General features: G+C 44.5%; 3 protein-coding genes across 4 annotated transcripts in view; 2 read left to right on the top strand and 1 right to left on the bottom strand.

The window, feature by feature from the left end:
• Nucleotides 1–19: 19 nt before the first annotated feature.
• On the top strand, nucleotides 20–550 carry LOC128310553 (ubiquinol-cytochrome-c reductase complex assembly factor 2). The gene is made up of 2 exons (XM_053047223.1): nucleotides 20–125; nucleotides 200–550. Exon 2 carries the CDS (start codon nucleotides 242–244, stop codon nucleotides 548–550), a length of 309 nt encoding a protein of 102 aa, XP_052903183.1. The 5' UTR covers nucleotides 20–125; nucleotides 200–241.
• An 8-nt stretch (nucleotides 551–558) lies between these two features.
• LOC128310552 (probable methyltransferase-like protein 15 homolog) lies at nucleotides 559–1,706 on the top strand. The gene has a single exon (XM_053047221.1). The coding sequence runs from the start codon at nucleotides 559–561 to the stop codon at nucleotides 1,684–1,686; it is 1,128 nt and encodes a 375-aa protein (XP_052903181.1). The 3' UTR covers nucleotides 1,687–1,706.
• A 608-nt stretch (nucleotides 1,707–2,314) lies between these two features.
• Nucleotides 2,315–24,018, bottom strand: part of LOC128299642 (tyrosine-protein phosphatase 99A) — a 45,681-nt gene continuing 23,977 nt past the window's right edge. Inside the window, exons 7-16 of one of the 2 annotated variants that reach the window (XM_053035658.1) lie at nucleotides 22,076–22,190; nucleotides 12,263–12,469; nucleotides 11,889–12,166; nucleotides 11,695–11,811; nucleotides 11,473–11,615; nucleotides 7,667–7,959; nucleotides 6,814–7,580; nucleotides 6,427–6,723; nucleotides 6,087–6,355; nucleotides 2,315–5,976 (exon numbers count right to left, since the gene is read on the bottom strand). In XM_053035658.1, coding sequence (XP_052891618.1) covers nucleotides 5,382–5,976; nucleotides 6,087–6,355; nucleotides 6,427–6,723; nucleotides 6,814–7,580; nucleotides 7,667–7,959; nucleotides 11,473–11,615; nucleotides 11,695–11,811; nucleotides 11,889–12,166; nucleotides 12,263–12,469; nucleotides 22,076–22,190 — 3,081 coding nt within the window. In that variant the 3' untranslated portion in view covers nucleotides 2,315–5,381. Of the gene's footprint in view, nucleotides 5,977–6,086; nucleotides 6,356–6,426; nucleotides 6,724–6,813; nucleotides 7,581–7,666; nucleotides 7,960–11,472; nucleotides 11,616–11,694; nucleotides 11,812–11,888; nucleotides 12,470–12,710; nucleotides 14,114–22,075; nucleotides 22,191–24,018 lie in introns of those variants that run through there. The other variant, XM_053035660.1, reaches the window with a different exon arrangement.

Raw genomic sequence — 24,018 nt, 5'->3', positions numbered from 1 at the left:
TGTCAACAAAAAGGGTTGGTTTTGTTTTGCTAACCCAAAACACCGGGATTTCATCTCTGGCGTAATCTTTTGCCGTTTCGAATAATCGCTCGTCAATGTAGAACATATCTAGTCCACAAACGAAAGTAAGTAACCAATTTCTGCCACAATCATTTTGTCCGAAGTGCCCATAAAAACGTTTCTTTATCATTTGAAATAGATCCTCCCCAAACCTTTTCACTGTTGGAGCGCGTGTAACATTATGTCCCAGCACTACAAGAACTTTCTCAGTCTTCTGGAGCGGTGGCCTGTTGACAAAAGCAAAGTGGGCCGCGATTTAGGTCAATATTTGCGAGACCAGCTTACCGCCGTACTTGGTTCGTCCAACATTGTTGCCGTAAAGGACGACCGGCTGCAGAAACAGTACCGCTCGTTGGAAAATATCGTGAACGACGTACACGCCAATCATTATCCGCGCAGTTTAGTTTCGACCGCAACCGGACTTTCGGGCGAACAGTGCCGCGAAGTGCTATCAACTGAGTTTCTACAGATACTGCAGAAGAAACATTAGCGCGTGCGATGGTGTGGCACGGTTTGGGTAGATTAGTTAGTCAAGTTAGCTTAGTTAGGTTAAACGTTTCCGTACGATGTTATGCTACTGCTGGCCACAAAACATCACCACTTCACCGTGCGGTAATGGCCACGGAGACGGTCAAATTCTTCGAACCACAGCGCGACCAGGTGTTTATTGATATGACGTTCGGGGCCGGTGGTCACACAAGAGCCCTGCTCGATGCTGCACCCGGTTCGACGATCGTTGCTCTGGATCGTGACCCACTCGCACACCAGTTGGCGTGCGAAATGGCTGAAGAGTATCCGGGTCGTATCGTACCGCTGTTGGGTAGATTCTCCGAACTGCCGGCGCTTCTCCGTACGGTGGAAGGGTTCGACCGGCAGCAATACTACAACGGCATACTGTTTGATTTCGGCTGCTCTTCGATGCAGTTCGACGAGGCGACCCGTGGGTTCTCGATATCGCGCGACGGTCCGCTCGACATGCGCATGGATAAGGATCGCTGCCCGGACCAGCTGTCGGCGGCCGATATACTCGCCCGCATACAGGAGCCGGATCTCGTCCGCATCCTGAAGGTGTACGGGGAAGAGAAGCAAGCGAAAAAAATTGCCCGTGCCATCGTAAGCGCACGCTTCACGGTTAAGCGCATCGAAACGACAGGCGAACTGGCGAGCATCGTTGCACACTGTTTGAGTCAGGGTGAGACCGGTAGTGGACCGGCGTACGATTTCCGACAGGATAAACTCCGCCGACCAGCACACGTGGCTACGAAAACGTTTCAAGCGCTGCGTATCTTCGTAAACAATGAGTTGAACGAAATCAATTACGGTATGGTGCTGGCTAAACATTTGCTACGAACCGGCGGGAAGCTGGTTACGATCGCGTTCCACTCGCTGGAGGATACGATCGTGAAGCGCCATCTGACGGGACACGTGGTGGATGATGTTGCGAGTAAGGTTCCGCTTCAGTACATTAGTCACACGTTGGCCCACGAAACGGACACGATGCAGGAGATGATGAAGCCGAACTGGAAGCAGATCAACAAGCATGTGATGGTGCCGACGGACAATGAGGTGGCGGAAAATCCGAGAAGTCGCTCCGCGAAACTACGAGCCGCCGTACGGTTGAGTTGAGTAACATGCAAAATAAACCAAAAAAAATTAGAAGCATACCGAAAAAGACACTCGAGACACGGGTGGTTTGTTTGTATTATCAGTTGTGTTTTAATTTTCACATAAAATATTACATGTATTTATTTCGATTTCTAGCTGCACCGTAAGGTAGAAGAAGCTTTCGCTATCTCCACTTTCGCGCCTCGTCCTTCCCGGTTAGCTCCCGGGAACCGTTCGGTTTAGCACGCTCTCTCTCTCTCACTGCTGTGGATGCATTTTCGGGCAAGGATTGTGCATGCATGCGTCCGGAAAACCGAGCTATTTCTCTGTTTGTGCTGTCAGGTATGGGCCTCATTATGCCACAAGTCGATCTAATTTCTAATCTAGTCGAATAATTTCTTATTACTTCCGCCCATCCATTGTCCGCGACCTGTGCGTCGATGGTAGTTCGTCGTGTATGATCAAATGATCGGTACGTATCTCACAAATGCATACATTCCTTGAGCGGCCTATTAGAAAACAACGCTTCCTGCGGTTCATTTGTCCTCGATCCGTTTGTGAGCGATTGGCTTCCTTTCAAACGGCACGTTTGCTTTCCTGCAGCGTTGATACGCGCAGCAGTAGTCATCTTTTTGTTGTTCCATTCACACCCCCTTTACTGTGGCGTTATGTAATTTCATCCTTTTGTTTGTCTGTTTGTTCGTTTTTTTTTGTTTCACAGGGAAGTTTCAGTTTAATTTATTTTCAAGCCTAATTTAAATTTGGTTTTGTTTTACCTTCTTGTTGTAGTACACGGTGGCATTGAGAGTGCCTTTTTTTTAATTAATTATGAGACATTTTAATTTTAACATTACTTACACCACCCTCCTTGTGTCCTTTTATCTTCTACGCGCGCTGTTTGACGCTGTCCATCGTCGGTGTTTTTTTCCGCATTCAATCGGCAAAAAATTGTCCTAGATTCCGAATGTCGCAATTCGTTAGCTACGTTACGTTTTCGAAGTTTATTATTACTACGCGTTTCGCTAACTGTTTTTGTTAATGCTTACTTTCCCGTTTCGACTATCGTTTGCAAAAGTATGACCCTTTTATTCCAAGGACGTAATATGTATTGGTTTGCTACGGAATACTGACTCGGACTGGGGTAGTGAAATGGGAAACATTTTGTTCTCGCTTCTAATACTGTGTTTCCATGCGTTTTTGTTTTATGGAATGGTTAACACGGATCGCAGGGAATGCATTTATTCAATCATTCGATCGATCTGATGTGTGTGTGTGTAATGATGACATTATTTAGATTTATTTGTTGACCTAGTGTGTGTACCCGCTAGGAAAAGGAATCTGACCGCACACGGATGTAACGATTTCTGTTTTTTTTGACGGACAAGGAACTATAAATTGCAACCTGTTTGATGAATATCAGAATTTGCCTGTCCGTGGACCTGCATCCTGTTTCATCGGAAACGAGAATCGAATTTCCGGCTGGGGTTTTCGTTTTACTCTAAGTTATGTTGGATTGGATACTCGTGGGCTAATGTAGTTTTTTTTTCCTTTTTTTCTAAACTATTCTACTTCTGTTGTACTCTCTCGCTTCCTAGCAAATGGAAACTAGCCGTACAGGCAGCACGTGGCACAGAGAACGTGTGAATCTACTAGAAAAGAATGGACGAGTTTGAGTACAAACAAAAAGGACACACCTGCATGATCGCAAACTACAGCGAGAAGCCCAACTGGCCGACTGGTTTCGTATTGCTACGGTATTCTCCACTACAAACTACCTTTAATCACATTGTATAATAATCGTACAATTCACGCGCTTTCTTTTGCCTTAAACAAGTTGCTTGCTCGGATCCCTTGCGTTTACCGGGCGTTGTTCGTACCTTGTTGTTTGCAAGATGTTTTAATATACTACTAAGAAATACAGGAGGAGCTCGTTTTTGCTGCACATCCGGGAGTGCCAAACAAGGTTGAAATATCCACACCCCCAACCGAACCGCGTCTCTATTGCAGTGTATCGTTTATATGTTATAGTTTGTTCATTTTGGCACACGGCACATTTGTTTTGTTTTTAATTTAATTTGTCAACCTGCAAAGATTCAAGAAATATCCTTTCCAATCATTCTCGTTCCTTCGTTCCTAAGTGCAACGTATCATTTGCATACATTGGTTTGATAATTTAATTGTTATGCTGTGCTTCTTTGTTCGCTTTGTTTCACTGTGTTGCATTGCATTTGCACTAAAGTTTATGCTGGCCTTTGTTCGATTCGCGCTTGTGAGAATGTGTGTGGTGGTTTGGTGGTGATTTTGTTCGTTTCCTTTTGTTTGTGCTGTGTCTTTTGTCCGTTCTTCTGTTCGGTTGTGATGTCAACAGCAAGAAGCTTAGAAAACCAGTCTTTATATCTCATCGTTTTCCCACTTCCGTTATGATTCCTTCGCTTACAGTATGTTTCTACTACCTCTTAATTCGTCGCTCTTGTTTTAATGGTAAATGGTATATATGGCTTACGGTTGCTGTAGTGGATGTCCCTCAATTGTGCTTTCATAACTTTATCCCATCCGGTGGTGAGAAGTGGTTGGTGGAACGGTTGGCCGTTTACGACAACATCGTATGGAATTCTTAAACAATCGGCTAACGATACGGTTTGTATGGAACACAACCAGCGGATTGATTGTTTCGTCGTCAGTCGATCCTTCGGGGTGCCAGTGTTACTTCATCCTCCGGCGGTATAATGCTTATTAGTCGTTATGCTTAAAAAAAAAACTAAGAACTATTTACACAATGCAAAACATATTCTAAAACGCACTTATTAAGCAGCTAACACGAACGTTTGCAGACACTCACATACACGTATCGATCATTGTTACAATGCGAACGCAAGGAAACGCTCGGCAGCAAGAAGCCGAACCAAGCGTGTACCTACGATTGTTTGCAACGGCGCTGCAAGCGTCTTACGGTTCCCAAACTAAAACAGCCAAAAAACTGTGCCATCATAATCAATATGATTATTTCGCGATAGAAATTTCCCTCAACGTAAGCAAACAACGGGAGATGAAGAAAAAAAAAACTACGCTACAAACACATGAGCGGTACGGTATAATTTTACGCACATTCTTGTCGACAAAACGAGCAAGGTGCTGGGCTGTTTTGTTAAATTATTTGCAGTGCGTACGGTGTTAGGGCTAGTAGACAAATGGAAAACAACCATTTAGCAGAAAACGCGCATCAATTACGCGGTTGTTTGTGTGTTATCGAACTTTCGACGACTAGATTTAGTGTTTCGCAGTTGTTATCAGGAATAAGATGTACGGGAGGTTCGGGTCCTTTAAGGATTAACGAGTACTAAATATGGTAATATCTCACCAACAGTGGCGCATTTCACTGTCGTACCGAAAAGAAAGCACAAGCATACGCCTGTGTGTTCACTTAAGCTACGGTTATACTAAATACTGCTCTTAACTTAGGTATAAATTGGTCGTATTTATAAACGGTATAAAAGCGTCATACACGTCCTGTAAAACTATGACAAAACGGCACCATCAACTGACGGAAAGTGGAGTCAACGTATTACCACAACGTATAGCGCTAACTTCACTTGTTACGAAAAAAAAACCCCATACAAACAGAGAGGAAATGTTTAAATGCAAATAAATACTTTTTTTCCCCCGTCTCTGAGGAAGCATCGGCTGGAACTGCGTGTTGGGTGTTGTTACTCTACAATTTACGCCTGATTGTGGTCCAGGTTTAGATGATGGTTGCCGGTAGCCACCACCACCGACAGCTCATCGTTGTCGTCGCCGTTCATCTTCACGATGACCGTACCACCGTTCTGGAGGGTTGGTGGTGGTGGTGTCGTTCCACCCGGACCCACTGCAACCATCGGTGGGCATACGGTATTTGGGGTGCCTGCTACCAGCCCCGGGATCGTCATACCCGGCGGCGGTGGATTAATCGATGTGGTCGTTGTAGTTGTCGTTGCCGTACCATTGCCTACACCGTCCGGTGTACCACCCGTTAGCTGATTGTTAATGCTGCCATTGCTACAGATCTTGCTGTACAGATCCGGTGTTGCCGTCATCATGGCGGCGTCGTCGAATTCTGTACGCAGCTCCGTGCACTTGAGCAGACCGAGATCTTTCGGCATGTAGGAAAGTATCCGATATATCTGCCGGATGTCATCGTACGACGTCCAGATGCCTGGCCGCTTGTTGTGGTACAGTTTGGCGTAGGTATAGATGTTGGCGGTCTGATCATACTCCAGCTGCATTGCTAGGGAGCTTATGGCGCAAAACTGGCATGCTTGGAATCCGCCGTATCTATTCAAACAGAAAACGGAAAGATTTGCGTTAACATTTTATGTCCCAAACATGGACTCCTTTCTTCGCCATCATCTAAATCACCAGTGATGCAAGATCAAATCACTCACCTGTCAACAACCACGATCGGACCATTCCTGTACTCGCTGCAGCGTTCGTGGACGCTCACGGCAAAATCGAATATCGAACGAGTATTGTTCATATCGGGCCAGGCCGAATTTTCCAGCATCTTAACGCTCAGTTCGTAATCATCCTGTATCGACTGGATGACAAAGTTCCGCACGATGTAATTGTCCTCCGACGTTTCCGACACCATCCGAATGCGATAGTAATCACTCTCTATCGGTTCCGACTCGTTAGGCCAAAATTGCAAGAAAGACTAGCGAAAGAAAGATGCGGAGCGATTAAACAATCACGCACTATTGAACATCCTCTCATCGTTATACCCACCATATTATCTACCGACGACAGGAGCACCACAGTTTGAGCGTTATGATCCCATACCATCTGCCAAAAGTCTTTAAAAGTCTCAATCAGTGGGTGCTGGGTTACGATAAAGTCGCGCAGCCGGCGGAATCCATGCAGCCAGGTTGCGTTGATGTAATCGCTTCCTTCAACGCCCGGCTTGGGTGTGAGATGCACCCTGCTACCCTCCAGCGGTACCAACGAACTACGATTTTTGATTGCATTTACCGGCTTCAACGAGGAGGTCAAATTGATTTCCTTTGGTTGATAACTCACGATAAGCTGGAGATAGAGAGGGGGAGAAAATCAATATCAAAATTGTGCTTTCGATACAAAGCGAACCGATACCGCTTCAGCGAACTACACCCCTACCTTGTACTGTGCATCGATGTAATCCAGATGGTTCACTAATCCTCCAATCGCATCCATCTTAATGTTAGTCTCTCCGCTAGCGATCGCCTCCACCAGTGCGTCGTGTATGAAAATGTACTGTTCCTCGGTCTGCACCAGATAATTCCGCTGCGCGCGAATGTATCGCAAAAAACCGAACACGTTCAGCGAACCCTTCGTTTCGATCTGTTTCAACATTGCATCCAGCACGATAAACGTCCCGGTACGGCCAACGCCGGCCGAACAGTGCACCACAATCGGACCACCATCGGACGGGTTGGCGGTGGTGGACTTTTTCACAAAGTTGATCACCGGCAACGGGTGGTCGGGTGTACCATGATCGGGCCAGTTCGTATAGTGGTACTGGTAAACGGTTTTTTCCATTTGCGATTGTTTTTTCTTCTTCATCTTCAGATGCTTGATGTGGAGCGTTCTCACGGTGTACGTAGCCATCACGTCTTCCTTCACCAACCGCACCTGTATAATGCCGTACGTTTCGGTACCATCCTTCGGCCAGTACATATCACATTTCCGGCGGCCTCGTTCAACGAGGTTCGTTATCATTACGATTACAGCGACGCGCTGCTCCCACACCATACGCCAAAAGCAATCGAATGTGCCTGGCAGCGGACCCTGAGTGCCGATGAATGCGCGCGGCTTCTGGTAACCATCGATGAAATTCGCATTAATGTAGTCAAGATGTTTCTTCTGACCCGGCACTTGTCGCAGATGCACTCGGCTGTGATCGTCTGAAAACAGATTACACCGCAATGTAGCAACGGTTTTCACTTGTTTTGCATACAGATTCGGAAAGAAAGCAGCGCTTTATACTTACAGGCAATCACATTCAAGTATCGATTCTTGCCCTTGTTTTCCGGATGCTGCGAGTTCTCCGATGGGTACTCATCGTTCAGCGCCTCACCCTGAATCGCTTCGTACTCCTTGCTGAAGCCGATATCACCGTCCGCATGCAGCTGGGCAACATGTTTAGCAAAGTCTGCCACTGGAACTGGGCAGCGTACCTCACCTCCCACCTCACTCGGTCCTTCCCAGTCTATGAGACCAGCCTGTGCGCCCTGACAGGGTTGAGGATCGTCGAGATAGTAGTAGGCGGCATGGAAACACTTCCTAAAATAACAAGCAAAACAGAATTACGGTAAAAGCGTACAGTTCAGATACGGCAGTGATGCTACTAAACGAGAATGATATCATTGTTCATTGTCACATTATTATGTTGCATGTTCCAACATCGCCAGAAATTATTTATCAGCTATTTGTTGTTCCCATGCGTGACTGCCGAAGCATTTTCGTGTAAATCTTTGTTTCTTCCAATCTTCTGTGCAGTTACTCTGGCCACTGTCGGCGATGAAAAACACGAAATTTATTTTACTTTTGCCAAACTCCCCCAGCTCTATAATCAGATTTTGGCCACCGACAGAATGTGGTCCGTGATATGATCTCACTGGTGAAAAAAAGTGATAAGAAGCTGATCGTTGTCACGATATTACCGTAACAAAGTAGCCGTAAAAGTATCCGTCGCCAGAGTGTTATAGTGCCGGCGGTCTGCCCACCATAGAATGAGGCATATCGTACTCTAGTGTCTAACGAGTCTGCGTTAAACACTAGCCCATAAATTAAAGCGTCCAACACACGATATCTCCTTTTCCCTTTACGGAAAGCGCTGCTTTTCTTCCATTTCCCTCATTGTCACCCAATGCCGCGGTCTGGAGTGCGCGATGTTGAAGGGAAACACGACGATCAGGGGTCGGCAAACGTTTGCAAACGTAGATCCAATAGCCAACAATATTTTAATACACTGGCTTGTTATCCGACATGATCGACGGACAGTTTTAATTTTTTTTTTATCAACAGACAATATATTTTTAAAATTAGACCAACAGCTCGATTCTTAGAGAAGTACGTCAAAAATATATTACAATTCAATCTCATAAGTTTGAAAAAATAACCACATTTTAGTAGTGACTAATAAACAAATAACAAAGATCTTCATTATCCATTGATAGGGGTAGCTGAAATGAAACCTATTTCACATACGATTTTTATTGCCGCAGATATAGTCAATTTTTATAACTGAAGTAATAAGAATGAATTTAAGCATAAAATAAACAGAGACGTGGCTCGTTCATTAAAAGGTTAACATAAAAAAAAAATTTAACATTCAAAGTAAATTTAGAACAAAAAACTAATGGTATGATTAGAAAGCCTAATAATATGATCAAATCGATCGCAACAGACGGAGGAGTTGCAATAGAAGTACATAGGGAAGTTAAATATTTAAGAAGCGTAATTTATGATAATCTCTATTTCTCGAGACAAATTGATAGCATAATAAAATAGGCTTAAGGGGCATTTATTCTCACACGTTCCGATGTCTAAAGCTACATCGTCATTTCATGTACTGTGTTCTCACTCAAGTGTTAGACTATCTAGTACAATAATGAAGAAAAATTTAGGGAATTTGAATGCTAAACTAATTTAAAAGTCAGTAATTTTACCAGTCATTGGAAGAAGTTCATTGGCAACCCGGTAGTAGTGCCGATGGCTTGCTGATAGAAACGACTGGAGAGAAAAAAACCTTTTCCTTGCCGACCCCTGGCTCTGTACCGATCCGCGACTGAGTAATTATTTAACGCTAATTTAGGTTTCGGTACAGGTGAGATAACGTTATATAATGACATTTGTGTACATTTTTCTTCCTCCATAAGGCCCACCCCCGATGGATGATGAATCACGCATCACCCCTTTACCGCAATTATTCATACCATCGTAATTGAAATGTTTGACGTGACCGGAAAGTGATTAGACAAAGTGTTTGAACAAATGGTTTCCCGCCCAGTTGGTGTGTGTTCTGTTATGTACAGGTAAGCGACCGAAGGAATGCTGATATACATTGCAAATATTGATCGCATAACGATCGATCTCAAGGTATAAGGTATTATCATGTGATCGTAGTTATCGAAACGTTCTATCACAGCCATCGATATCGTAAGATTAGCGGTAGCATTACACAAGGAGACAAACCTTCAACAATCTCCATCCAGTCCATCCAGTGCCATTATTTTGCAAAGCAAACATTTAGTTGCTCAACAACAACGGGTCAAACTCTCGAAAAATGGTTCTAAAACTCACCTCATCCATCCACACCACGAAGGCATTGCGAGTTGTAATGAAACAAGTGACCGCCTAACCGAAGCAAATGCACAAGTGATTACACAAGTTATAAAACATTGGCCTGTCTCGCCACACAGATAAAAGATACAACTTAGATCTTCTAACGGCCATTCATCTGGGTGCAATCCGTGATTAGTGCCACGTAGCTTCTTCTAAACGTTACCGTTTCCGAGTTACTATTCACTTCTTGTATGAGCAAGCAGAATGAAACACATTTTACATCTAAAGCGCAGCAAACAGTTCAGGTTTTCGCTCCAATCAAACACATCTTAATCACATCCGCGTGTTCCGCATAGATTCCGTCATTAAACGGTTGCGTACTGCACTGCGACAGGTCCAAGGTTTTCTTTTTTATGATCGTCCTTGTCACTGCTGACCGACGGTTGTGTCGTCGCTGTATCGTTGCTTAGAAATCGAACCGATCGACCGGTTTGACTCGCCGGACGCTGCTCGCGTTTGTGCAGCGTGTGATGCAAAACTAAAACTGAATAGCACATTCACTACATTCGCTCACCTTCTCCGCGGAGACGCGTAGAGCTATGCGAGCAGTAATGTAGCTGAGACTTGCTGTAGGACTGTTATCGTTCTTACGGCACCTGTAGTAGAGTTTTGGCACGGAACGGAGCGAAGCGAACGTTTGATACGATTCATTCTTGATCGTAGCCCATGTTTTTATCGTTCTTCTTATACATAAGTTACATATGGTGTACAAGTTGAAGAGAACGGTGAAATTCAGCATCATTGACCTTAGAATTGGGGCCTATCGGTAGACCATGTTAGCAAAGATCACACTTCAAAATATTGTATTCACCCCTCATAGGTGGATCTATATGGGCTCCGTTGGTCGTATCACGCAGTTTACGAAGTCGTCACTAGACAACAAAATGAATAGGTCCCAATAATGTTTGAAATTGGATACGCGTGTAGTGTTCCGTCATTCGCTTTACGCTCTCGTTCATTCTAGCGCTCTTGGCAATATTGCACTACGTTACTCCAGTTCTTCTAGCAACACCACCCCCCTTACCCTCTTCTGATATGTTTTGATTCTCTCTTTCTTGTTTTGTCGCATGGTCTTTTGTTGACAACCAGTGACAAATTAATGCTAACAAAGTGCACCAATTTCACGCAACACAAATCGCTTACTGGCGAGCGATAAGCAGTATTGGGTGCTCTGCAAAATCGAAAGTGTATCCCGGAACTGCACGTGCCCCACAACTGTTTACTACGCTTGTCACGCAATCGCCACACTTGATTTGGTGCGTCTACAACTCTTTAATACCTGCACGTCAGAACATACTGCCGGTTATTATCAAAGCGTACCCAAACACGTCGCGGGCAAGGTGATAACAGTTGTGCATATGTGCAACGGTACACAAACAACCATGAAGGAAATGCTGCATGAATCTTGAGCATAAATTTATATGTAGAAGAAAAAAAAAGATAACTTACTTCCACAGAATGAGCCCCAACACGATCAGCAGCAGTGCAGAAAAACTAAACACAATGCCGGCCAGTACGGCCAAGTTGTAATCATCGTATGCCTGTCTCTGCGACTTTAGCGGAGCCTTTTCACAGTTCGGCTGGAGAGATATCTGGCAAAAGAACACGGAAAGAAAGCACAGAAATCAGGATTAGTTTTTCAGCATCCCAGGCACTGCCTGCGTTGCATACCTTGCGTGGTTCGGAATACGATCCGAGAATGATTTGTTTGGGATTGATAACGCTTGCCGATGCTGCACGCACTTTCACCTCGTACTCCGCATTGCTCGTAAGATTTGGAATGATCAGCTGGGGGTTAAACGAAAGGAAACAAAACATAAGTATCGTTCATTCAACTCTACCACTACACTGAGCGGATTTCGTACCGAAGTTTCCATGATGGAAGCATTCACCGTGATGCGAATCTCGCGAAACTCGTGGTACGCAATGTTCCGATAGCTGATTATGTACAGATCGATCGTGTTGTAAAAGGTTTGCGGAATGCGCCAACCGTAGTACAGTGCGTTGTGCGAGTGGCACGTCAGGTTGACCACTTTTGGTGCGCTCGGACCGCTGACATCGGTACGTTGCGTCACCTCGGACGGTTTGCCGTCATGTTTTTTCGTAAATGCAGTCACTAGGATGCGATATTCGGCAAAGGGTTCTACAAAAACAACAACGGGAAAATGAAAAGAAAAAAAAACAGTTGTAAAATTTGGTGTCCAGATATAGAAGAACGAAGGTGTAGAACGATACTCACTTAAATTCGAAAGCGTGTAGTGATAGACGGAGTTTTGCATTTCGTTTAGCTTCAGGATCGGCATGTGGAGATCGGTTTGGTTCTGATGGATGTAGTACACCCGGTATCCATGGATCGCTCCGTTCGCTTTTTCCGGTTCGCGCCATGTCAGCTTGATGGTGGTGGACGTTACCTCCAGTACGGTCAGGTTCTGGGGTGGGCTTGGTTCTATGCGGGAAAGGCAGATAAAACAGAAAAAAACATATACTAAAAATCGCTTACGCTCGTTGATTTGTTTATCAAAGTGTAGCGGAAAAGAACGATCGTCATATCATGTGCTGATGGCAAAGACGTGTCTCATTTATCAGTCATCAGAACGCGATAAAATTAAAACTATCACTTTTTTTGTTCAAGCTAGTATTTCAAATTCAATCAACGGCACAGTTAGTAAACACGGAATGCTTTTTACCAATATCATCATCCGCGGAAAAGGTAGGATCGTGTGTGGATGTTTGCGGTTCATCGTTGCTTGCCGATTGCTCTATCGGTACAACGCGGACCACTGCCGGTGTGGCGGAAGATTTCAGCGGAAGTACCCGGGGTTCCTCAAAGTCTTGCTCTTCCAAATCCTCCTCACCAGTGCTGCCATCGCCGGCATCATACGGGTGAAGATTGAATGTTGCAGGTTCGTGCTCGTTTGCGGCCAGCGATAGAGTACTCTCGGAATTTTCTGAAGCTAACGGTGTCGTTGTCGAAATTAGATCCAGTGGTAAATTGTTCGAGCGTGTCGGAACCGATGACGATTCCGCAGGAAGTGCCCATACTGTGCTGGGGCCAGTAGCACCCATTATCAATACGACCCGTAACACCCGGAACATGGTGTGAATAGTTTTCATTTTAAATGCCGTTTTTTTCTTCTCGTTCACTACTGATAGGCCCGTACAGGGACGGACGGCTCGGGTTGTAGGGCGTAAGCGCCTATGCGTAGGCCGGTATTCGGGTGTGATTTTGCACTCTTCACTTTATTTTCACTCTACCACCACCAGCACCCAAACCACGTCGCGCCGGTCACTTGCCGCAAACCGTGCTGGGGGAGGGATGGAAACACAAGCCTCGCGTTGCCGATTTATCTCGTTGCTCTCTTGTGGAAGGTTCTTTGTTCCTACACCCAATACAGCACCGCTTCCATGACGGAGGCACACTGTGCCATAGACATTGCACGGGACAGTTTCGATTTTCGTTTCATTATACACACGCTGGAACCATATGTGTCACTAGTTACACTACCCACGGCACACTCTCCACTTGATCAGGTCGGCCGCGTACGTGTAATCAGTTTAGTGCAAGCAAAAAAAAGGAAGGAGGAAAAAAGTCAATTGCACGGGGAAAGGTCAGTTAAGTGGCCGCCCCACTAATTCTCGGCGGATGTTTCGTTCACAGCTTTCAATTGCCATCAATTGAGGCGTTACACACACGGGCCGCGGGTTGCGTGAAGCCAAGTGACGGGGTGGAACGGGAAGAAGCGGTTCACTTTCGGGCGCATCAAGGGCCTAGGTGCAAACTTTTCACGGGTCAGGGCGGGTTTTTTTGTTGTTGTTGTGTGTGTTTGCTCCAGCGTACGAAGGGCGCACTGGTGTTTCGATCGATTTCAATGCGTGCGCCTCTTTTTGCTCTTATTCTTCGCGGTTCTGTTTCACCCAGCACGAAAAAGGGTGCGAACAAAGCCCAGCACACCTGGTCTGCACCGTACTGTAGCAAAGTGTAGCGAAACGAGCGCAAGACTTTCTCGTTTTATTTGCCACCGAGCGACGAATTTAGTGCACGCATTTTCACCTTAATTTTTAGCATATTTAAACACTACCCTGCCTACGGTACGGGGTTTGCCCGAAAGCCATATTTGTTTTGACAGTCTGGCTGTCACCGGAGTGTGTGTTTATCGTGCTTGGCTCAACGCTTGATGCCACTCCCGCGACACAGGGTGGTACACAGTGAAAAACGCTTGGCACCGGGTATGAACGCGCAGAGCGTTCTCTAGCGGTGGGTTTCGTAACCCAACTGTTCACATTCACGCTGCAGTTGCATAAAAATAACTGGTGGAATTGCATTCGAATTGAAGAATTTTCAAGTTAAATGGTCTTCTTTTTAAACTTAAAAATGAATAACAAATTTCAAGACAACATATGTGTGAGATGAACAAAATTTAATTAACCAATAGTTAACATAACCGCTGAAAAGTGATAAATACAAAACTCCAACATGAGCATATGTTCCAGAAATTCTTGGATTGCCACTGTTGACCTCTTCGTTAGAATACTAACCACAGAAGCAAGCTGCACCAATCGTTTCCTTTACCACCAGCCACACACCAGCAGCACATGAAACGATTATAATAATTAAGCGAAGGATGGTTTTCGTGAAAGCTACCCCAAGGACAGGGAACTGCACTTTTGGCCAAGATGTGGAAATGTGATAATTTTCTTTTATAATTGAATGCCCAATGTTTCCGCCTCCAATCCACGAGGGAGTTCCGTGGAAGGAAAAGAATCTAGAACACGGAGAGGTAATCAAAATTCGGCACCAAAAAAAGAAGGAAAAAAAAAGAGACAAACTTATCCCACCAGATCACCGCAGAATGGAATGAGTTAGGTTGGTAGGAAGTTCAATTCGTTTCACTTTTTTTTTTGCTTGCAGTTTCGATGGAAAATGATTGCCCGCCGGGTCGAGATTCCCCTGCCTAGTCTAGGCTGGCGATGTTGTACAGAGCGGGGCATTTTTCACACCAGCGACGGTGGAGAGTGCGCCCTAACCATGAAACCCATCTCATCTCTCGGTAATCCTATTAGGCAACCCGCAGTACGAAAAGTGGAATCGATGATGCTCCGTTAAACGGACTGCCAATGAGTCTAGGCATCGCTAGAGACACCGCCGTACTATTGGCACAGACCAAAACCGTAACGGAATGTGATTCCAGTTGGAGGAATTTTGAATTCACCCGAACTACGCGCATATTGGTGTAGCATTAGGAGATGTCACGTTCGTACCGTGTGTTGGTATGAGGTGGATGAGGAAAATAACGCAATAATTTCACTTGCTTAACTTTAAGTAAACTTCTACGCTGAATGTCACTTGTAGTGTGGTTAAAGGGGTAGTACACTCTGCATGTCTCTAGCTACTAAGCTCGTAAGCTCATAAATCGTAAGCTTGCAGTTACAGGCCGAAAGTTCGTCGGCAATGTCACAGCAATCAAAACTTCAAACGGGATTTTCGCGAAACCATGCGAATTATTACGGATTCGACCCCAGATGAGACTCCCGGATTTCTTCCTGAAACGGCATCAGAGTCAACGACCGATTCGTATTTTTATAGCAGTGTTTCACGGGCGTTTAATAATTGTTTTATCAGTTTTCTGCAGGTTTTTTTCTTAGTGTTGCGCTGCATTTTTGTCATAAACTTTTGCATAACTTTCCAATGGGTATTAAGTACAGGCAGTCCCCGAGATACGCGGATCCTCTTATACGCGGATTCGGAGAATTTTTTTTTTATACGCGGTTTTTGGAAATTTGACAGCTGAGCTAGTTTATAGCACAAAATTTAAGCAAAATGGTGAAAAATTAATCGAAAATATCTTTTATGTCACATAAAACATTTGTTTTTAGCTTATTTTAATGTAACCTTTCTAAAAATCGCCTGATCCGTTGCATAAATCAAATGCAGAGAAGGAAGTCGACTCTGTGACTTTGAGGTATAAACGAAATTGCACCAGGATTCGACTTACGCGGAAATTCGAGTTACGCGGATTTTTCCCGGGTTATAGCGGTCCGCTATAATAGCGTATCTCTGGGACTGCCTGTACATTGTTAGGAGTTTTCACAATATTTCTCGAGGTTGCTAATAATTTTCGTTAGGTTTTCTACAGTTTTCCGTTAGTATTTGAGCACTATTCTTGTTCTTGTTGTGTTTTCTACGGGTTAACATATAACATGGTTCCTTGCAGCCTTGTTTTTTCATCATTTTCCATGGGCAAGTTTTGCAGAACTCCATTGGTTTTAGAGGGATTTTTCTATAAGTTCCTACGAGTTTCTTGTGTTTAGCTAAAGGGCGGACACTATTTAGCAGTACATGCTGTCAATAGCACTCGTAATTTTGTTAGAGAGTTTAATCAGTTTTCTGCAGTTTGTCACAGATTTTCCATCAGTTTTCTTCTGTTTTGCACGCGTAAACTTTCCTTCAATTTGCCTCAAATTTTTTCAACACTCTTCCTTAGAGTTTCTGACAGAATCACCACCATCACCACACATTAAATGTCCCGGTGTTGATCCGAAGGTAAACTGCGGAATGGTTCCAACACCTCATAAAAATAACATTGATTTTACCCCTTCACACACACAATTGGAACAAACAGACTTTCTACATTCACGGCTATAAATAACACAGAATTTGTAAATTAATTTTCTTTGCGCACTATGAAATGCACCACAACTTAGCCCGGGTTTTGCGCCGCGATCGGATTGTGACCAGCGTACATCTCCATGGTGGCAAACCAAAAAAAAAATGGGATAAAAAGCTTTCGATTGCGCTGATCGTAGCAGGGAAAGCGCACAAAACCATGAAATAGCGTACGTGTGGGTGTGTTTGGTGGGATGGGCGGAAAAGCATGAGCACTAAAAACCCCCACTTCCGACTTCCTTTGGCAATCGTTAGCAGCGATGGAGACGTTGCAATCATACAGCTCCAATGGAAAACAAAGCTCATTATATGGATGTCAGTACTGTTTTTTTTTTGCAGTTGTTCTGTCGTTATTCTCGCCCACTTGGTACACTTGAACGAATTGCGAACACAGACACACTACATCAAGTGGCAGGACGGACGACAGTGAGGACGGCACAAGTAGCAGCCAGCTCGCCAAAAGGAGCGTTGAGTCGTTCTTAATCTAGCGTCTGGCGTTCATCTTGCACGGTGCAGTAGGTAGGTTGCACCTTGAAGGTACGGGGAATCCTTGCCTTTTTTATTGCTGTTGCTGTATGTCATGCTAGTTGTACTACGTGCCCGGAGAAGATGCCTTGCGTGTCTTGCAATTCGTGATGGTCGGTCCGGACGGCATTCGCCATTTCAGCCCGATGTGCGCCCAACCTTTTAACGTCATTGCAATCGAGATCCCAGGGATTCGGTGTGGTCTGTATAGATGATGCCTTCTTGTTCCCATTGGGAGATGTACTTTGCTAATGATGAACCATTTATGCGTCCCCTGGTCTCCCGATCCTCCACCAAACCACCCATCTGGCGGATGTCCATGAGTGGGTGGTGGGCGAAAGACTTGTCCACCCCTTTCGGCACTGCAATGGTTCGTGATGAGCAGCGGTGAACACGACACGAAAACAAAAAAAAAATCCTACGCCCTTTGTCTTCATCAGCCCAGCCCCACATGCACACGACGATGACACCGGCGAGGACAACACATCACTTCTGTGTCCCATCTCACAACCCTTTCTCACAAACCTTTCTCCAGCAAACAAGACAAAGCGCAAGACTTCAATGCTTGCATTTTCCCGCGAAATTCCCCACCTGAAACCCCCGTTTCGCGGAACTGGCGACGTTTCGCTCACGGTTGGGACGGGTTTCGGTGGCTGCAAATTGCAAAACTGTTACACATCCCGAGGATTAATGCGGCACGGAAGATGATGTTGCTTTCAAGTTTTACTGCCTTTACCGTTGACATCATTTCACGCCCGAAACGGTACTGCACATTAGAGTGCCCGCTCTGCAGTGCAGTGGCACTGCCCTTACCTTTCTTGCCAACGAAACACCAACCCCTTTTACCCCCGGCGGGGGGAAGGGTGGGTGTGTGGGTGGCGGTTGGAGGAGTTGGGGATGTTTGTAGTGTACCATCGCATCGCACGCCTTCCGGCCGATTGCGTTCGCGTTCTTTGCATTTTGCCTTGGTGACATCAACCGCCCCTGTCTCTGCGCCCTCCCCCCATACAGTGTCGCCTACGGGTGGGATGCCCATGGGATGGTTAAGGCTCAAGTTTTGCCGGGAATGTAATCCACACGATGTTGGAGAGATATTTTTCTATTCGTCCGTAATAATGATTATGTTTTGCAGCGGAAGAAATTGCATAACAGATGGATTGCATAAACGACACACACACACACACACACACACACACACACACACACACACACACACACACACACACCGGCTGCAAAATGGACAGGTTGTTCCGTTTCCGTGGTGCAATTGCATGCTTGCTGGAGGGAAACAACAAAAAACAGCATAACACATTGCTCGATTCGCTAACGAACTGCCGAGCAACTCTCGGGATCTTCCAGCAGGAAATACGATACTACGCGATGTCCATCCGTCCATCGATGCTCATCTTTGGGTGCTTGTTGCCCTCCATTTGCATATGCAGCGGACAGAATGGGGATGAAAATTAAAAGCATGATCCCAACACCCAAAGCTCCACCAGGCTTGGTTTTTGTTCCTTTTTTTTTTTTTGTTAGGTAAGTGTAGAATTTTTCACTTCCCATATTCACGGGCAAAAATGCTGCACCGACAAAAAACGTTCACCAAAAATCAAACGACTGGCAAAACAAACGTTTTTGACACGTCGGGTCAATTTTATCTCGCCACAGCCAACGTACAGCGATCCGGTGAATCTTCGTTTGCCTTCGCCGATTGGGTGGTAAGGTCGATAAAACGGCGCCAAATAAAGCAACATGCAAACAAGGTTCACGGCATTTGACGGACACCGTAGGGCGTGCGGGCTCTACACCCGGGGCTTCGTGGCGATGGTGCTGCAGTTTTTGCCGTTACATGGTGCATCATCGGCAAGCGTACCGACCGATGCACCGACGGTGTTTGTTGCGTTCTTGGATGATCTCGTTACTGTGCGTTGTTGGATCGTGCAATCACATAAAATTGTAAATTCCATGTCGGTGGGCTGGATGAGGAAGGACAAAAAAAACCCCGAACTCGCGGGAAAGCCTTCAAGCTCACCCACCGATAGCTCATAAAATTCTAACATGGCCCCTGTACTAAAAGGTATTTGCCCGGCAAACCATCTGCAGGCTTTTGCAACACCCCGCATGTTGGGATGTCTCTATTTCTCATTGACAGTTTTCCACCGAATGGTGGTGTTGGTTGTAACAGCAGGGTGCAAAAAAAAAACACAATAAAAAAGCCCGCTTGCATGGTTTAGCACGATAAAACAGGATTGCAAAGAGCAAAAGGAAGAAAACACGAACGCGTCAATCGAATTCCCGTTTTACGATGCAGATACACAACATCCCGTGCATGTGCTAGTTTCCAATGGTTCCGCAATGGTGGCGCAATTCCAAAGCATTCCATAAGATCCGGTTGGTTGTATCGGTACATTTCCAACCTTACGGATCCATTTATTTCTATACCACCACCGAACGAGAGCGAAGCGTGTAAATAAAAAGCCGTTCAGAACTTGGCGGTCCGTTCTGTTCGATATCGAACCGCTAGGTACGAGGTGTGAAATTAATAAAGATGAACAACAACAAACAAAAGAAAAACAGAATCACCAACCAGAAAGCCTGTCCCCGGTACTTTGGTAGTATCATTGATAGATATTCTGACGCCGGACAAGAATTTGCCGACCCGAACGTGTGGGGAATGTTTTTGGAGCTATTTTTTTGAGATATACATTTTTTTTCCAAGAGTATTGTTTTTACGATCCAAGGAAACGAGCATATTTGGGATAGTAGTGATGGATTTTATATTACTTCACAGGAATGGTTTGAACAATTTTTCGGCAACCAGGCTTCTGCTTTTATGCACGATGAAAAGCATATTTCGCTTAATTCAAGGCATGATGTTCTGGAAAATGTAGGTACACTCATCCATCTTTTGACTACAACGAATATGCATTATACGTCGTATGTACAGGAAATTATTAAATATCATTTAATTTGGCATATTTAGAAAATAATAACAACATTTTATTAGAAAGAATTATTACATTTGTGAGAATAGATTTTTTTTTTGCAATTTACATGCTTTAAAGTATCCATTGTTGATCCTTTTAACACTTTGCTAAGATTGTTATTAGGTTATGCGTCTGGTCTTTTAGGTTTCTGAGGTCGGACTATCACCTATAAAGAAGGTGATCGTACTCGATACATTTCGATCGATGGTTCGTGGGAGAAATCGGAAAGGAATCGAAATAATATTTCAACCAGTGAATATGTTAATCGCAGAGAGTTCTCAACCGCCACGAGCTTTCTATAGCTCGCCTAATTACAGTTGCAGCCATTATCGAAATAAATGATTTCTTTGTTTGACCGAACGACCTACGATACGTCGCTACATAATGGCTTTTCAGATTTATTGTTACCACATTGCTGACCAGGCAGCCCACACTGCGGCCACATTCCAGCCGTATGCGGTTCAACCCGCGAAGTGCTGTATGCAACTAAACAACAAAGCACGAGACCTTGATTTTGGGGGTTTCATTCCTTTTCCCTAGACAGAGCTCAATTAATTGAGTGGCACTTCAAATTTATTGAAAAGTTATATTTTTCCTAACACCGGGTTATTTACTATATGCCAAGGATCCAAACATTCACATTTCCCGTGCATATTCTGCTCTGAGATTTGTACTGTAAAATGATTTCTAACTCAAAATATTTGTAGCAACGATGGCAGTTGAGACTGATCTCTTACTGATCTAGCACTCATAAAAGGATAACTGAGACGTGTAGTATGTGTGCAAAACTGACGAAAATCTCACACGGACCGAACTGGTGTGAAAAGTCTAAAACTCACAGTTAAATAATGGTAAATAGTAACATAAAATTTATCTTAGCTAATTAGAGTTACCGTCATTGATACTGTTTCTGTGCCATCATACTTTTTAATAATTAGTTCAAGAGTTTATTTATCTCACTTCCCAATTAAGCATAAAAAATACCATAACGGAGTGATGTTTTAAGAACAATGATTTTAATTGAAGTTATTTAATTTTCTTGTTAACATTAAAAACGTTTAGTTAAACTTACATCAACGGTGTTCTAGTGATGATAAAAAATGATAACATGTAATGTTATTGATTGAATGTTATTGTTATTGTGGTAACGGACATTACTATCTTTGCACGAGAATTTTCCTATTACATTGTCACTAAGATTTTTTATTGAAGGATCTCTACGGGAAATTTTGGGACGAGTTTCACGTAAGATCTTTTCAAAATTAATGCACATTACATTAATTTAAAAGTAAATAGTTACGGCGGCTTGGTTCGAACCGATGTAAGACTGTTGAGGTATTAATGAATATTTTCAATATCACAAATAATCATTATAATTAGGTTAAATTCAAGCAAGAATGAGTGTTTAAAACTCAATAATTTGTGAGAAAAACTTTTCTTTAACATAAAAAAGTTATGCTACGACTTAAGTCAATCCAATGATTATAGTCTAACAATGACAATTGGAATACTGGAAAATTTTAGATCTTAAAACATTTGGAACGCATTTCATAAACAATTTGCGATTTATGACGTGTTACAGTGTTACATTTGTATCACATAACCACAAGTGTACAGCAAATGATCAGCGATCTGTGAGTGAAATTTGGTTCCTTTCATTGTTTTGCTCACATTTGCGTACCCTGGTAAACATTCACTAGTGTTTCGTGTGTACGTAAAATACCCAAATCCATTTTGAGTTGCACTTGTAATTGCTTCCATTAGGCTTGGCTCTTTACGGTACATGGGACGCACGATGTTAAGGCACAACGTACGAACCAACAGGAGAGGAAAAAAGGAAACAAAACAACAGCAACGGATCCATGGGGTTTACACTTACCTCCTTCATCTGTCATAACCAGAACGGTCGTCGGCGGTCCTAATCCTTCCGGGTTGAACACTTGTATCGAGACCAGATACTGCGTGTACGTTTCGAGGTTATGAATTTCGTGGTTCTGTAATGGTGGGTGTGGGTAAGCAGAAGAAAGGCAAAACGTTAGAGCAATAGAGTGAGGGCGTGTGTAAGAAAGAGAAATAAATGTAAAACCCTTTTACAACGGGCCTCGTGATGGTTGCTCCGTACTTTTCGTACATTTTTTTTCCCTCCCTTTAAATACTTACACAACCTCCCAGCCAAACCGGATAAACTGGACGGGGGTTTGAACATTTCTAATCCTTTTGCTCCAAGTTTGGGAGGTTTCAGTCGAATAAACGGAGCGGATACGGATGTGCGTACCCAAAGCTTCACCATCGGAGTTTTGCTACTAATAGACGGCGTGTGTACCGTACTACCGCAATGGTCGAAATTGCAGTTACAGTTCGGTTAGAATTTGCACCATTAAATTAGTGGTAATTATGATTTTCTACTACACCGTCCGAATCACACCTCACCGCGCGACCTGAGGGGGGCTGGATGAAGCGAATCACCCGGACCCGTGTCGAAAGCTCCCGAAAACATGACTTTCCACTTGCAACGACGACGGAAGCCATTAAACCATAAAACATACGGCCAACACTGCTGGCTTCTCACGGCCAACCATTGGCTCCAAAGGATCCCTCGTTCCGTGTTGCCCGGGAACCCTGCACCCGGGTCGGGCGACCGTATGCCCAGCTTGCGTTCGTTCTACCAGTGCGCCGTGCAGGAGTTCGTGTGCTATCTAAACCTGCCCAGCAGCGCCATATTGCGAAGGGATGCAAGATCTTTGTGCAAGGCCAAAACCATCAGCACGGGGTCGTGAGGGGTACGCCCGGTTATAAAAGAAGCATTTCGTTCGTGCACTCTCAGCACCATCGGCAGCAGCAACTGCAGTGCCACCCTGCCGATACGCTGGCTGGAAGGAACCGGTGCAAGGGGTGCATTTACGTGTGTAAACAGAATTATTATGCATTGTTTGCTGATGAATGCATTTTCTGCCCGGTAGAGCATCGAACGTACTGGAGCGGGCAGGGTAAGTAAAACAAAAGCGGCGGGGTATCGCTCGACGGCCATGCCTATTGCTGCGGGACCAGCACCCATCGGCAACACCATGTCGAGCATCGACTTTTGTGCAAATACTGGCGCCAAAAGCTCACACTGCCGTGGGTGAAACATGCCAGGAAGGGCGATGCTGGCGATCGAAAGGCAGCGGAAAGGTTTGCCTAGCGACTGGAAGAACCTTCTCGCGAGGAAATTCTAACGCAAAGAGTCTGTGTAGAGCTAGGGCAAAAGCGAAAGAAGACGCAGAAAAAACGACGAAACAGCAGAAAAAGCAAAAAAATTAACAATGAGCAGCAAACAATGAGTGATCGCAAATCACGCTGGGGCGTAAAGTTTAATTGAATTCCGTGCCGTTCCGTTGGACGGCACGGGTTTCCTTAATGTTGCGTAGCGGTGTAGGTGTTTTTCCGCTTTTCATTTTTACCAACACTTTTCTACCGCAAATAGAACGGCAGAACGGTGTGTATAAATAGTACGTAAAAAGTAGGAGTGTTTTATTTGCCCAAATTCATAATCGATCTGCTTCTGTTCGAACGGTCCTGTGAAGGCAAAGCTGTGCATGTAGTGACAGTCTTCGCGTCTGACGGTGCAGCGTAATAACAGGCAGGAAGTAATTTATGTTGACCGTGATAACAAAACAATTATGAAATTGATTGACATTATGCACCGGTCAGAGGGGTGAAGTTTTCCCACATCTGTAAGCCGGGTTGTTTTGTAGAGTTGAAAGGGAAATTGAATTGTTTGACGACAAATGGAAAGCGTTAGATACAATTTCTCCTCACGTTTCACCAACAGTCATGTAATAT

Source organism: Anopheles moucheti, chromosome 2 (assembly GCF_943734755.1).
Source record: "Anopheles moucheti chromosome 2, idAnoMoucSN_F20_07, whole genome shotgun sequence".
Taxonomy (NCBI): domain Eukaryota; kingdom Metazoa; phylum Arthropoda; class Insecta; order Diptera; family Culicidae; genus Anopheles; species Anopheles moucheti.
The sequence above is the reverse complement of the archived record's forward strand: the minus strand, read 5'-3'. Positions and strand labels throughout refer to the sequence as shown.